Raw genomic sequence first — 16,822 nt, forward strand, 5'->3', positions numbered from 1 at the left:
TTCACTTAATCAAATCTGACCCTTTGGACACCCCAGGGCTAAGGTTTATAAGGTGGTGCATAAAAAGAATTGCCCATTAAGATCTACCTTAGGTGGTGGTAAGACAACCACGTGATTCCCTTTTTGCCTAAAATTCCAAATTTGTCCAGAAACCCTTCAGCTAACAGAATCTCTGGGAAACAGTTTACTGTGATGGGTTTTTCCTAGGGACAGCTATCTACAGCATACATCAGCATAAATACATGCTATATCATGTATGTTTACATAACCATTGTTTTATGGAACAAATGTACAGTTTATATCTGGGTACCTTTAGTATGAATGGACAAAATTGGGTTCATAACAGAAGATCCTGACTTGCTTGTAAGGTATTGTTGACACAGACACAACATTCTTTAATTGTGCAAAATATTAACATTTTCGGAACACTTTGGAATGAACAAATATTTTGCTCTGTCCCATTTGTTGCCTGCCATGTACAGCTTACCTTTGTTGCATTTGGAAAAAGAACAGGGATGAACCTAAAGTTCATGCTTCCTTGTTTAATGAATTCCATCTGCATCTGGAATAAAATAAGTAAAATTTTGATTTGGTGTACATTTTATATAAATTTATTACCAAACACATGCAAAAAATTTAATTCACAACCACAAATTTAGCTTGCTCATACCCAGCTGTCAAAGCTCCATGGCGCACACAGAATATACTGTAATCAACGACTTTTATCCAGACAGACATCAACTCTTTTGTGGCCAGAGCTGTTTTTCCCATTTTTCCCATACATGTTAAAACGCAACAGAGGACCCATAGAATAAAAACATCATCGGGGCATGGCCTAGCACCGGACCGAGATGGACGCCTGATCCCACTCCTCCGGCACAAGAGAGCAGCCACCTTCACACACAGGGACAATAAGAGCCTAAATGAGTGAGTGAGTGAAAAACTTATATAGCACAGCACATGCGAACTGAATCGCCTCTGGGCGCTGTATCCATTCCCTGGGAAAAACCCTTTGACCTCAGAACAGATGGGTTTTAATCTTTCTCCTGAAGGCCAAGTGGTCCACCTCCAATTGGATGGTGGTTGGCAGAGCGTTCCACAGCCGAGGTCCCTGGACTGCAAATCTTTGATCTCCTTTGGACTTGTATCTGGCTTTGGGTATCTGGAGTAGGTTTTTCGCATTGATATTGGGGAGCGTTTCCTTGAATACACTTGTGCATTAGGCAGAGTGCCTTGAAAGTGATTCTGTCTTTTACTGGCAACCAATGAAGGGATCTCATTGAGCATGGGGAAAGGCGATCGCGCCTCCTCAACACCCCGGCAGCCGATGGAGCCAGGCCTGCAAGCTCCCCCTATGATCCTGGAGATGCTCCGGGCGGCGCAGACAATAGGCCTCAAAGCCGCGACCTCGAGTAAGCCTCCCATACCGCTCGGCGGCTCCAGCCCGATCGCAGACGGCGCGATCGGCGCCCAGAGCATGCAGACACCCCCACCACAGCAGGCACAGTCCCTCAGACTTGCAGGCTAACCTGCAAGCAGTCGCCTTGGACATCAAAGCAAAGACATCAAACCCTTTCTGCTGCCATCACAGACATCAGAGCGGACATCCAGGGCATTGCAGCAAGGACTGGAGTCATAGAGCAGGCATCAGCACGCTATGCGGATGCCATCAAGCAGGTACAAAAGAACGCAGACATGCACCTTGCCCATATCATTTAAATACACCACCATTTAGAAGATCTAGACAATAGGGGAAGACGCCACAATATCAGAATAAGGGGGGTCCCAGAAATGCCTGATCAAATTCCCTTACAACGCAATGCAGAAACCATATTCAATGAGATTCTAGAAAGGCCCCCTGACTCCCCGATCAAGTTAGAGAGAGTTCACAGAGCCCTAAGACCCAGAGGGAGAGAAAATGACCCCCCCAGAGACATAATTTGCTGCCTGGTAAACTTCCCTTTCAAGGAAGCTATCCTGAGAAAAGCCAGAGAAAAAAACAGGGTCATCTTCAACGGTACACAGAAATAAAACTCTATCAAGACCTCTCAAACATTACTTTGCAACAACGCAGAGCTCTACGCCCGATCACAGAACAACTGTGGTCGAGAGGAATACCATACAGGTGGAAGTTCCCGTTTTGCCTTTTTTTATCTCCTGCAGCGACATTATGCATCTTCAACAAGGAGAGTCGTGTCACCTTTCCCCAAGGATATCCGACCTGCTATCAAATATTCAGACAGACTTTCAACATATAGGTTTGACAACTAAATTTGTCAAGAACTAGACGCTTGTAAGTACTGCTTCCCTTCTCCCATAGTTCAAAAAGCAAGAGATAACCGCTAAAATCTTATGCTACACAGACCATATGTCCTCAAAATGTCCGTTTTTTTACTTTGTTACAGATAGCCTATTTACTTAGCCTACATTACCATTATGTGGCTGTTTGATCTGCAGACATCCTTCAGGGGTGCTCCAAGACACCCCTGATGAAGTCATGTGAAGTCATATCCCCTGATGAAGTCATGTGACATGACGCCACGCGTAGGGACAGGAAGTACCAGACCCCACACATCCTAACAGGAGGAACACGAGCACGCCGCTCGTTTTGTTTGGAAACATCTCACCATTGGAAATGTGAGTTTTTAACTTTTCTTTTATTAAACCTTTTTATGCGGAGCTGCACCATTGCCTTCCTTTTGTCTTTTGTTTATATACCCCTCGGAGCACCCAATACCCAGTGGATGCCTAGGTGGTAACGAAAGATAGAGGAAGTACACCTATCAAGACGGATCGCACGAACTCGCTGTTCGTAGGAGATAGGCCCGCTGCTAGAGGCCTCCATGTGAGTGCATGTGATATATTATCTTCCACACCTGCAGTCACAGTATTATGCCATATTTGCCCTTGTCTTTCACTTTCAACATGACCATTTGAGTTGGAGATTTTCATGTCACCTCTACCCTGCTGAGCCTGTGAACATACAGTGTGTAAATTGGTTTTAGGCTGTCCGTGCTATGGCCTGGAGGTGAGCCTTTTATACCACTAGAGGTGTGCGCACCAAAGTCTGCTCTTCAACCACAGGTTACCCGCTTGGGCCTCTATTATTGTTCACAGTGCACTTTAAGATTTCATTTGTGTTATTTGACGGTTTTACCTCATTACGGTCCCACATCTTCCCTCTTCTGGGACTTCTGGGACTCCATTTGGATTGTGTTTTATTTGAACTTTTTGGCACCCCCTTGGGCCTCTATTATCGTTCACAGTGCACTTTAAGACTTTATTTGTGTTATTTGACGTTTTTACCTCATTGTGGTCCCACTTCTTCCCTCTTCTGGGACTTCTGGGACTCCATTTGGATTGTGCTATATTTGAACTATTTGGCACCATTCACATCAACTAAGCTGTTATTTGACTTCTTTACCGATTACGGTCCCACATCTTCCCTCTTCTGGGACTTCTGGGACCTCATCTGGATTGTGTAATATTTGAATTTTTTGGCACCATTCACATTAACTAAGCTGTTTGGTTTTACATGCTTCTCATGATTGTGATGTTCATCATTTAATTTAATTATAGTGTATGATTAATATTAAATTTATGCTCACCATTACTGACTCACAGACCTCCCACCCTCACTGGCTCTAGCGATTACTCAGTGGTGGGTTTTTGCTACTCACTTCCTTGTGCATCTGCTCTTTACCCTTCCTCACACAGCGCAGTCACCATCATCTATTCTATGCTCCAAGACACCGTTGAATGATTTTGGGGGATCCCTGTTACATATACGGGGTGAAATGCATTTCAAATGTCATTGCCCAAAGTTATACAAGCTCTTTCAGCTGGAAGGACCTAAGATCTTATAACTGGACTCCAGTCATACATAGAAGCTAGATCAAAACTTAGATGATTTGAAAGGTGTATAAGTTATGTGATACAACCTTTTTTTTTTCTCTTTATATATTCTCATATTTGTATGTTTACCTACATTCACAATACTGGATTGTGTGTGACATGGCGTTGATCAATACTTATTTTGTCTTTACACCAGCGACTTATATCACTTACGTGCGGTTAATCCGCTCGCTTACTCAATTATCCCTGGTGAAAATGCTCCAAAACTACTAGATGTACGGCTACACCTGATTGGTAGTACACGGAACACAGACTAAGTACATAATATATACTCTTGATCGCTGCGATGCCTTGCACACTTGTTAAAATGTTTTGGTTCAGTGACATAAGTTTAATTCTACAGTCTAACAAGTCAAGTGGTTCTCTTCTGTTTGTTATTCTTCACCCCTCAGGGTGTTTTACTGGTTTAACCATATACATAGGAGCTGCTCATATTTTCAATGTTTGACAAATAACCTATAAAATACTAATGAAACACTCCCCTCTAGTGGATTAAAGTAAAATTGACGTTAATGACTTTTTTCGCCTGTTGTTTATAGTACCCTGCAGCTCCTAAGTCACAGGCTGTCTCCCCCTAGCTATAAACTCACTGTAAGGCTGTGAGAATACATATAACTCTACTACCCATGACTTTAAAGTGCAAGACTCAAGGCCTCTATTTTGTTTCTATCCATGCTCAATTTTCCACAATCATACCTGTGACATTAGGTTTTTCTTATCATAAATAAGCTGCTCCAAAGTGCCAGACTAAATAATAGATAGGACAGAGTAGAGAGATAGAGAGAGTGAAATAGAAGAGGAAGAATTAAATAAAACACAAATAAGTATAGGACCATACATAAGACAAGAAAACCTCCTCTGACTGTATACTATTATTCTGATTTAAAATAACAAACCCATATCAGGATCGACTATAGCCACAAACCCACACAAGGGGCAGAATCTTCATTTGCCCTTTGACCCAACCGGTATTTTATATACTAGGGTAGGCCAGCAGGTCTAAGCCTACCCCCGGAACCCTCTCCTTCCTAATTACCCCCCTTTTTTTTTACCTCTGCCCCTAACCTCCCCCTCCTTTCTTCTACACTTTCCTTACACTGAACCAACGAGAGTCTCATATCACCGCTTTTTGGCTAGACGTTAAAAGAACACTCTCTTTTATCTATCGTGAGACTATTCTCGTCACCTCAAAGACAGGCAAACAGAAAAAATCACACATATTCTAGAACAATGACTTCTAACATTCAGCAGGCCATTCCACTATCTATTAAACTACTCTCTGTAAATGCCAAAGGCCTCAACATACCTGAAAAGAGGACCAAATTACTTCATAAGTTTCACAAACAAAAAGCAAACATCATTTGCATACAAGAGACAGATTTCAAATCTGATAAAATCCCGAAAAACACGATCATTTTTTGGCATGAAAAAAACGACGTTTTTCCGGCATGTAGAAAAAACAAAGTTTTTCCAACTTCATCATTAAAACGACGTTGCCCACACACCATCATTTTTTAAAAATGCTCTAGCAAAGCGCGGTGACGTACAACATGTACAACGGCACTATAAAGGGGAAGTTCCATGCGGATGATGCCACCCTTGGGGCAGCTTTAGCTGATTCCGTGTTAGTAAAAGACGATTCACGATTTTCTGTCTGTTACAGCGTGATGAATGTGCTTACTCCATTATGAACGGTAGTTTTACCAGAACGAGCGCTCCCGTCTCATAACTTGCTTCTGAGCATGCGCGGATTTTTAACGTAGTTTTAGCCCACGCACGATAATTTTTTACAACCCGAAAAACGACATCGTTTAAAACGTCGTTAAAAAAGGCAGCATGTTCTAAAAAAAAAATTGTAGTTTTTCAGAACCCGAAAAATGATGTGAAGCCTAAGCACGGTCATTTTAAATGGCATTTTTTTTAAACAACGTTTTTTTTCATGCCGAAAAATGATCGCGTGTACGCGCCATTACACTTCAATTCCCTCCCAAGAAAACGTTATTTGAAATCGCTACCAATGTTTATGATCAATGCAGCACGGCAATGTATCCCCGCTCATTGGTGCTCAAATGTCATTCCTTCCAAAACAGAATGGTTCAGGAGAATAAACAACATAGAGAAAATAGAGGAACTCATAAGTATTTCCCCAGGAAAAAAATAACGAAATTCTCAACAACATGGCACAATTGGATGGTTTTTAAAGGGGAGTTCCAGCCATTTTTATGTTTATTAAAAGTCAGCAGCAACAAAAAGTGTAGCTGCTGGCTTTTAATAAACAGGCACTTACCTGCTCCAGCGCTCCAGCGACGCGCCGGCCGGGGCTCCGCTCCTCTCCCCCCCCTCCCCGGCCGGCGTCTTCATCTTCAGTGTGGGCACCCGGCCGTGACAGCTTTCGGCTTCACGGCCGGGCACCCACTGCGCATGCGCGAGCGCGAGCGGCGCGGCACTGCGCATGCGCGAGCGGCGCGGCCCGGCGCCGTGTAATTGGCCAGGAGATCGCCTAGGACCTGTGACGTGTCCTAGGCGATCGCCTACAGCAGCCACTTCCTGAAGGCGATTAAGCTTAGTCGCCTACAGGAAGGAGGAAGTGGGACAGGAAGTCCCACTCGTGGGACTCGTGCCCACTCCCCCCCAAAAAAATTACATGCCAAATGTGGCATGTAAGGGGGAGAGGAGTGGGTTAAGAGGAAGTTCCAAATTTGGGTGGAACTCCTCTTTAAAGAATCACAGACATATAGAACATTTATTCAGTAAGAATCCAAAATATCCCCAGCAAGGCTATTAAATATATCGGTAAAGTGGAAGAAATATAATAGTAAATTGTCAGGAAAATCATAACATAATCCCCCCCCCCTTTCTTTTTATTTATTTATTTTTCTTCCCTATCTCTTTTCTCCCTCCCCCTTCCATCCCCCTATTTTGCTCTCTCAACCATTAGAGAAATATAAAATTTGAATAACATGTTTATTGGTTAACATAAGTACAGCAATAGTTATTTTTGGTGAAGTACACGCTATATATTATATACACCTTTCTGACTTTTCTGTTTTTTTTTTTTTTATGATTATTGACTGTACTATATCACAAGATTGTAATTGTGACAACATTCTTACGGTTATTTCTTATTACTGTTAAAATATGCAGTTATGTGCTGTATAAATATGATGTTCTGTCTATGTATTTATATTCACCTAATAAATTTTTTTTGAAACAAAAAAAAAACATCATCGTTACAACTTTTTTTGTTGCTTGATATTTGAACAACTGTTTATCAAATCTATGTTTTTGGTGGAAAATAGATTCAAATGTATTTTAGTGCACACAAATACAATAACATCCCTACATTTTTTGCCCATTATAAAATATGACGCCCAAAATTTTCCATAGATGACGCTTAAGCCCTATTGAGGCTATACTCGATCAGTTGTTTTCATGGTTGCATCTGCTGGGACCTGACAGCTCTGAACCCAGAAGTGCTCAGAGCTGAGGGCTTCTGGGTTCATTGATCACATAGAGAAACAGAGGTTTCTTGGTTTTCCTCCGCTCTTTATCCTGAAATCAGTGATGAATGTCCTGGGCTCATCTGTTCCCTCTGTGAGACTAGCAAATTCATCACTGATAAATTGAAAAGGGGTTGGTCAGGGAAATCACACAGTTTCTGGGCTACAGAAGTGATTGGGCAGCTTTAAAGGTACCTAAAATACTGTTGCGTTGTCAAAGTGGTGGCAGTAAAATAATTAAAGTGAAACTAACGTCTATATCATGGTGAATGGACACTTGCCATAATGTTGAAGCATACACAATATACTTACACATTATGACACAGTTACCCACCAAAGCCCCCTTTTAAAATGATGTAATGCCCACAATCTCCACTGTTGCTGCTGACACCTTCACCAGTTCTTCTGGTTTTGGGGCCTTGACAAGCTGGCATGAGATGATATAACTCCTGTGCATGTGCAAAGTTAATTTATCCCAGCTCCCAATGCATTAGGTTCCTTTAATGCCTCGTACACACGGGCAAACATGTACGATGAAAACAGTCCACCGGACCGTTTTCAGCGGACATGCCCGCCCGGAGATTTCTGTATGATGGCTGTACACACCATCATACAGAAATGAGAGACAATCCGTGCGGACAGACATCGCGGTGACGTGTTTGCGCCGTCACTGCGACGATGACGCGGCGACGTGCGCAACGCTGAAAGGTCAATGCTTCCACGCATGCGTCATAGTCATTCGACGCATGCGAGGGATGGCGGCCGCTCGGACATGTACGGTAAGTCTGTACAGACGACCGAACATGTCCGACGGACAGGATTCCAGCGGGCATGTTTCTAAGCAAGTTTAGAAACATTTGCCCGCTCGAAAACGGTCTGGCGGGCAAATGTACGCTGGAATCCTGTCCGATCGGCCGTACACACGACCGAACATGTCTGCTGAAACTGGTCCGTGGACCAGTTTCAGCAGACATGTTCGGTCGTGTGTACGGGGCCTTAGAGGTTGAAAGCTCGGCACTGCCTACATAGCCCAAGGCACCCTGAGCAGGGGAACTATGGTCTTGCTTTACGCGTAAGCAGTTGTCCTAAGGAAAAATGCACACCAGATTTTCTTTGTTGTTTATTTATTATTTAACTTATTTAGATAATAGTCTAACAATGGATATGGTACAGAAAACCATGTAAGATTTTTACCAAAGTTAAAATTCAAAATTTCAAAGTGGAGCTTTATAGAAGAGCATGGCATGGAGTGCATGAATATGCATACAAGTGTATGTTAGTTATCCAAGATACACATGCATTAGAATGCAGCAAAAATGTGCTACAAAACGCATGATTATGCAGCAGCACTAATCTGAACCCATACTAAAAATCACCAGTGAATACTTGCTGCGTGGACTTGGAATTACATTTTATAAATGTGTCTTGCAGCCTTACCACTTAACACTACAGTTGCCCCTTGCAAGTAAGGGTACGCTTGGAGCTATTAATCAAAAGTGCTGTTTTGCAATTGCCCCATAACCGTGTGCACAGCACAAGGTTGCGATGGGCTAGTGTGGGGTTAAAACCTTGCCGCCTGTTAAATGCTCTCTGAAGAGTGATCCAAATACTGAATGCTCTTCAGACAGCAAAGCACATGTGAACGAGCCCTTAACTTTCCCTGTAATATTTTTTAGAGGTTTTTTAAAAAACAAATTAGAATTTCATTTTTTATTTGCTAGACTTTTTTTTTTTTAATACCTAATTTTTAACAGCCCTTTTGGGAGGCTTTGGTGCAATATCAGAGGTCTAACCAACACTCCAGATGTCTCACTTTTGAGACAGAGAAAGGAAATGGGGGTATAAATTCCTCAATTCTTTTCTCTGCAGCCTCCGCTGCACTGGGCAGTGAATGAATGGGAAGTGCTCTGTGCTGAGTGGCTTCCTGTAACTTCACAAACTGAAGCAAAGGTAAACACAATGTACTATGCTTCAACGATGAATGGACTCAGAAGCAATCAGTACCAATTGCTCACTGTGTTTAAGAAAGAGTCTGTAAATAGGACATCTTTACTGGCCCCATCCTGAAACCGACCCCCCTGTGTGCCTGCAGCAGCTGCCAGTGGAAAAGGAGAGGTGGAAAGCTAGGTGGTGGCACATATATTGATCCCCCAGAGGGAGAAAGGGAGGAGAAGCCAGAAACACTGATGGCGGAACTGCAAGAGGAGCAATAAGGCTGGTCCTCCCTTAGGTGCCCGGGCCTCCCTTTTGAACTGATGGGGCCCAAGCCTGGTACAGGAGGACTGGCAGTACTGCCATATCAGAGGCCCTGAGTGTGGGGTACCAACAAGAAGTAAAATGCTCTCCACTGAACCAGTTCCCAGCATATTAGTGCCTTATTAAAACAGAAGGTATTCTCATGTCTCATTTTATCACATACCCCAAAAACAATGAGATTATTATTTTTTTCTGAATAATGGCCATGCAAATCATTATTTATGTCCCTAGGCTAACTGTTGTCTAGTATTGCTGGGTTACTTAATGTACATTTAGTCAAGGGGCATAAAGATAACATTTGAATAACTGCCAGCTATCCGAAAATTAAGAATAATTCCCTTCTTTTTGGGATATACAGTATGATCTAATAAGACATGAAAATACCTTCTGTTCTAGAAAGGTTCTACTGTGTTAAAATCTACAAAATGCATTATTTTAAAAGGAACAGATATGCATATGAATTAAAGGGTTTTACGTTTAAAAAAAATCATATACTGTACAGTATATTTATTTGTTAAAAAAAGCAAGTCAATTAATGGTTATATTTCTTTTGTTTTATTCAATAAGGTTTTTATTGCTCACAGAACATACACAACATAAGAATATGACAAACCGTACACAGTATACAAACAGAATGGCAATGTAACCTCAATCCATGCGCATAACAGTTAATAAGTATAACCAGCAATACATATTTGGCCCCTCCTTGCCTACAAAGCTCAAGCTATATACTTAAAGCCCATTTCCACATCATTCCTCGAGAATCTCCCAGCTGTTCAGGTGTTCACACCAATGACCAACCGGTCCACCCCACTCCACCTTGCCCAGCACTACACATCCCCCAACAGCCTCATACGAACAAGTTCTAGGGGGCTTAAGCCTGGTGTAGCAAGCCATGGATGCCACATTAATCGAGCACATATTAACTGCCTGCAATGCCTCCTCCCACATCTCCCCCGGTATGGGTCCGACATCAGCCTCCCACTGGCTCACTGCTCTCATGGGGTGCCCTTCCAAAAACCAAGCTAACAACATGTTGTAGCACTGCAAGATGATACCCTTGGTCTCAGATGCAGCCTGTAAAATATGAAAAACCGGAGTGGGGGACTGAGCCCACTTCACCGCAGCACCCTGGGCTCTGACAGCGTGCTGCAGTTGTAGGTAGTAGAACAACATGGTGGGAGGGAGCGCGTATCTAGACTGTAGGGCACTAAACAGAAGCAAAGCACCGTTATGGAATCGAGACTGGGTGAAACTCCTGCGCTGTCTTGGATAGGTGAATGGGGGGAGAGGGGAATGTGGGACGTGAATGGGAACACTGCAGCAGACAAAGAAAGTCTATCCTAATTAGACAAAACTTGAACTGGCCAAGATTAAGCAGGGTTCTAGATGGCGCCCCTTGGGTATAACACACCTCAGGCAAATATTCCCTAACGGTGTCTCCAAAAGGTGATGATGTCTGCGCTGTGAATGATTACCACTGTGGGCAGGGGAGAGAGGAAGGTGAGGGGAAGGTGAGGGGGGGGGGGAGAGGGGGGGAGAATTGAGGTTAAAGGGGGGGGGGGGTTGAAGTCAGGTGGGTCTCTGGAGCAGTAATGGAATCACAAAAATGGTAGAGGTGCAGTTGCAAAGTGGTGATTAAATCAACATAAACTAGACAAAACTGTGCATATCACTGAAGAGGACTGAGAAAAAACTACAGTACATATATCTGACAGTCCCAAGTTAGATGAAAAAAAGAACCAAAATCAAATTCCAAAAAGTGCTGTTGCAAGAAAGCATACTGAGTAAATAATCAAAAATAAAGTTCCAAAGCCAATGATGAATGAAGATGTGCGGGAAAATCAAATCCAAATGAATGAAGATGTGCGGGAAAATCAAATCCAAACAAGTGCGCCCACACCGTTAGTGATCCAAGCAGCTTACCTCCTGGTTATCATTCAACAACCCCAAAAATGGGGGCTCTGGCCTTTCATTTGGTGGGGATCTTCCTGGTGAGTCTCAGTAGTTGGTCATGTATGGAAAATATATAATAATAAAGATAATGTGGCGTGATGCTGGTATCACATAAATAAAACAAAGGGGGAGCTCTGTATAAGGTGGATGGAAACTCACACAACTTACACGCTTTGTAGAAATGGAGTGCTTGTCTCCACGAGCGCCGAGCTCGTCTCCCTAAATTCTCCTGCACAACTTTTCTTCCCTAGATGTCCGCGGAGCAGATGGCTCATGCGAAGGCAGAGGGGGTGGAGGAAGGAGAAGAAAGGGGGCACATCGCGTGATTCCGTATAAAAACAATTTAATTAAAGCATAAAACAATCTTAAAAGACTCACATGTAGCAGTCTGGTATCGGTTACATATCCTACGAGCGCCGCACTCGTTTACCGTCCGTCAGGTGCTGCTGCCAGTGCTTAGTGTCCCACACGTGTTCCTCACGTCACGTGACTTCATCAGGGATCCCCTGATGAAGTCACGTGACGTGACGAACACGTGTGGGACACTAAGCACTGGCAGCAGCACCTGACGGACGGTAAACGAGCGCGGCGCTCGTAGGATATGTAACCGATACCAGACTGCTACATGTGAGTCTTTTAAGATTGTTTTATGCTTTAATTAAATTGTTTTTATACGGAATCACGCGATGTGCCCCCTTTCTTCTCCTTCCTCCACCCCCTCTGCCTTTGCATGAGCCATCTGCTCCGCGGACATCTAGGGAAGAAAAGTTGTGCAGGAGAATTTAGGGAGACGAGCTCGGCGCTCGTGGAGACAAGCACTCCATTTCTACACAGCGTGTAAGTTGTGTGAGTTTCCATCCACCTTATACAGAGCTCCCCCTTTGTTTTATTTATGTGATACCAGCATCACGCCACATTATCTTTATTATTATATATTTTCCATACATGACCAACTACTGAGACTCACCAGGAAGATCCCCACCAAATGAAAGGCCAGAGCCCCCATTTTTGGGGTTGTTGAATGATAACCAGGAGGTAAGCTGCTTGGATCACTAACGGTGTGGGCGCACTTGTTTGGATTTGATTTTCCCGCACATCTTCATTCATTTGGATTTGATTTTCCCGCACATCTTCATTCATCATTGGCTTTGGAACTTTATTTTTGATTATTTACTCAGTATGCTTTCTTGCAACAGCACTTTTTGGAATTTGATTTTGGTTCTTTTTTTCATCTAACTTGGGACTGTCAGATATATGTACTGTAGTTTTTTCTCAGTCCTCTTCGGTGATATGCACAGTTTTGTCTAGTTTATGTTGATTTAATCACCACTTTGCAACTGCACCTCTACCATTTTTGTGATTCCATTACTGCTCCAGAGACCCACCTGACTTCAACCCCCCCCCCTTTAACCTCAATTCTCCCCCCCCTCTCCCCCCCCTCACCTTCCTCTCTCCCCTGCCCACAGTGGTAATCATTCACAGCGCAGACATCATCACCTTTTGGAGACACCGTTAGGGAATATTTGCCTGAGGTGTGTTATACCCAAGGGGCGCCATCTAGAACCCTGCTTAATCTTGGCCAGTTCGGCATACGTGTTGTTCCCTCAAAGCGGGCTGTATGCAGTGAACCCTGTGACCCCCTGGAGCTGTTTCGCTTTTTTTTTTTATAATTCTTTTTTTTATTTTAAAACAAATCAGTACAACACATATATATATATAAAAAAAAAAAAAAATACATAACAGAACATTATTACAAAACAACAGTCACAGTCCATCTTATTATTATACATCCCCTTTAACCTTGTTGTCAAAATCAAACATATATCTCCTTCTTACATATCTCTCCCCTTCCCAAACATCCCAGAGAGAGAAAGAAGAATAAAGGGAAAAGAAAAAAAAAACGAAAAAAAAACAACCCACCCTGCTTCCCTCTCCTCCGACCCTTCTCCATATTTCTGTGGTTTCTCATTAAATCCCACATATACCCAATCCAAGTTCCCGGGCTCCTTCTATACCATTCAGCCTTATCCCCCTTAACCTTCCCCCCTGTGGTCCATATAGGACTTCCAGGGAGTCCAAGTTCTTAAATATTTTTCCCTTTTATATTGTGTTGTCAGGACTAACTCTTCTAATTTGCTTATTTCCCTAACTTTACATATCCACATCTCCGCTGTTGGTGGGACTGGTGACTTCCACCTCTTCGTTATACAGGCCTTAGCGGCATCTAATAGATGGCATATAGTCATTTCCCTATAGGCTTTTTCTGGTATTTGGTTTAAATGCAGAAGGTAGAATTCCGGATCTTCTGGAATCTCATAATCTGAGCAAAACTGTAAAGCACTTTTAATCTCTGCCCAAAAACTCCTTAGCATTGGGCACTCCCAGAATATATGTAGCATCGTTCCTTTGCTTCTCTGGCACCTCCAGCATTTATCTGATACCTCTGCAAACATTTTGCTTAACTTTTCTGGTGTCCTATACCATCTTGTGAAGATCTTATAGTTTGTCTCTTGTATTCTCACACATATTGATGTTTCATGTGTTCGCCTGTATATACATTGTCGCTGTTCCGAACTGAAGGACTTCTCCAATTCCCTTTCCCATTCCTGAACGCACCTCAGAGGGCCACCTCCTGATCGTACTAATAACTCATAGCTTATTGAAAGACTATGTAGTAATGTTCCTTGTTCGTTACATATTTTCTCAAATTTCATGAGTGGTCTCTCAAAGCTCTCTGGGTTTGGCAAAGTGTTCAGGAAGTGAACTATCTGAAGTGCATTCCAGAATTTCAAACGGAATACATTTCCTATTTCCATCAGTTCCGCTATGGTTACCCATCTTCCCATGTGGATATACCTTGCTACTTGTATACACTCTCTTTTTCTCAACTGCCGGAATACTCCGTCTTCGTATCCCGATGGGAAGAGGGGGTTACCTATCACTGGGTATAGTGGGGAGGTCCTGGGCTCGATGCCCATCATAGGTAGTGCTGCTGCACAGATCCTCACCGTGTTACCCACTATTGGATTTTTATTCATTTCTTTAGGGAGTGAGGCAAACCACCACGGTGCTCTTTCTAGAGGTGTTTTGAATTGCGCCTGTTCGATTTGTACCCATAGCTTCGTATCTGAATGCCTATTCCAGTCTATTAGCCTGTTCAGATGTGTTGCGTAATAATATTTCCTTATATCTGGGACTCCCAGTCCTCCCTGCTGCTTAGTGCTCATTAGTTGTTTCCTATGTATCCGGGGGTTCTTATGTGCCCATATGAACTTAAAGATCACTCTCTGACACTGTTTAAAATACTTTGATGGGATATGTATTGGTAATGTTTGTAATAAATACAAGATTTTCGGGAGTATGTTCATCTTAATAATATTGCAGCGTCCTAGCCAGCTATGAAAACCCTGGTTCCACTTATCCAATAAGATCTTTACTTTCTGTAAGAGGGGTGGGAAGTTCAGCTCAAAGATCTTCTCCACCTTCCCTGCTAATTGTATACCAAGGTATGTCAGAGCATTGTCAGTCCATTTAAACTTAAATTTTTGTTTTAGATAGTTTATCGCTATATGTGGGACGTTTACCCCCATCGCTTCCGATTTATTAAAATTGATACGTAGGTTCGATAAAGATCCGTATCTCTCAAATTCCTTCATTAATTCTGGAATTGTAATCAACGGGTTTGTAAGACTGAACAACATATCGTCTGCATAGGCTGTAATTTTACAGTGGTTCTTCCCTATTTGTATGCCTGAAATATTAGAGTTTGCTCGTAGCGTACACAAAAAGGGCTCTAGTGACAGGGCAAATAGAAGTGGAGACAGAGGGCAGCCCTGTCTTGTCCCATTTGAGATTGTGAGGGGCTCGGACAGAATTCCATTGGCCCGTACCTGGGCTGTTAAGCCTGAATACATGGAGAATATCCACTGTATTATTTTGTTCCCAAAGCCGCCATATTTTAGGACTGCCCTCATGTAACTCCACCTCACCCTGTCAAAGGCCTTCTCTGCGTCCGTATTGAGAAATACGCATTGCGTCTGTGTTGAGTTGGCTAACTGCACCAGGTTAATTGCCTTGATTGTGTTATCTCGTGCTTCCCTGGTAGGGACAAATCCCACCTGGTCCAGATTTATTAAGTCTGGGATATGTTGTTGTATCCTGTTTGCTAAGACCTTGGCAAAAATCTTCACGTCCGAATTTAATAACGAAATTGGTCGGTAGCTTCCACATAGGGCTGGGTCTTTCCCCTCTTTTGGTATCACCGAGATATATGCTAGCAGGGTATCTTTGGCTAAACTGGCCGATGTCCCTAAGGCATTAAATAGTTTAACCATATATCCTGATATCGAGGGAAACAGAATTTTATAATATTGACCTGTAAAGCCATCAGGTCCCGGGGCTTTCCCCCTTTTCATTATGCTTACTGCTACTTTAATTTCCTCCTCGGTTATAACGTCATCTAATTTCTGTCTATCCTCTTCTGAAAGTCTTGGTATTGCGGATTCTGTTAGATACAAATCAATTTGTTCTCTAGTCGGGGGCTTGCTCTGTATATTGTAAAGAGAGTTATAGTATTCCTGGAACTCCTTCGTTATATCATTTGGTTTTGTAACCTTGTGTTTCTTGGGTGAGTTAATATGTGGAATATAGTTACTCAGCTTCTGTTCTCTTAGTAGCCTCGCCAGTCTTTTCCCACACTTATTCCCTGACTCGTATTCAGCCTTTTTGCATCTCTGCATTGCCGCTTTTACTTTATAGTACAGGAGATCTGTGATTTCAGTTCTTTTACTAGCTAGTTCTTTCTCTACATTTGTTGACCATGTTTGCTTATGTTTGCCTTCCAAGATGGCTAGCTCCTTTAATAGCCTGTTTAACTTTTCAGTACGTTTCCTTTTGATCCTAGATCCATGTTTAATTAACACACCTCTAATAACCACCTTGTGTGCTTCCCATATGATTCCAGGGTCGCACTCTGGTATGTCATTAGAATTGAAATAAAACCTCAATTCTTTAATTACATCTTCTAGGACCTCCTTATCTTCCAACAGGCTTTCATTTAGTCTCCACTGGTTTGGTCTGGACTGTCTTAAATCTTTTAACTCATATACCAGGAAGATCGGGGCATGGTCCGACCATGTAATTGATCCAATTTTAGTCGACTGTACAGAGTGTAATTGGGCATGTGGAATGAGGAA

The 16,822-nt window shown here is 42.7% G+C and overlaps 1 protein-coding gene across 1 annotated transcript in view; it reads right to left on the reverse strand.

Moving 5' to 3' along the window:
- Positions 1 to 16,822, reverse strand: part of TRAF3IP2 (TRAF3 interacting protein 2) — a 58,147-nt gene that overhangs the window by 7,533 nt on the left and 33,792 nt on the right. The window contains exon 8 of the mRNA XM_040350251.1: positions 488 to 562. Coding sequence (XP_040206185.1) covers positions 488 to 562 — 75 coding nt within the window. The remainder of the gene's footprint in view (positions 1 to 487; positions 563 to 16,822) is intronic.

This window comes from Rana temporaria, chromosome 4 (assembly GCF_905171775.1).
Source record: "Rana temporaria chromosome 4, aRanTem1.1, whole genome shotgun sequence".
NCBI classification, from domain to species: Eukaryota; Metazoa; Chordata; class Amphibia; order Anura; family Ranidae; genus Rana; species Rana temporaria.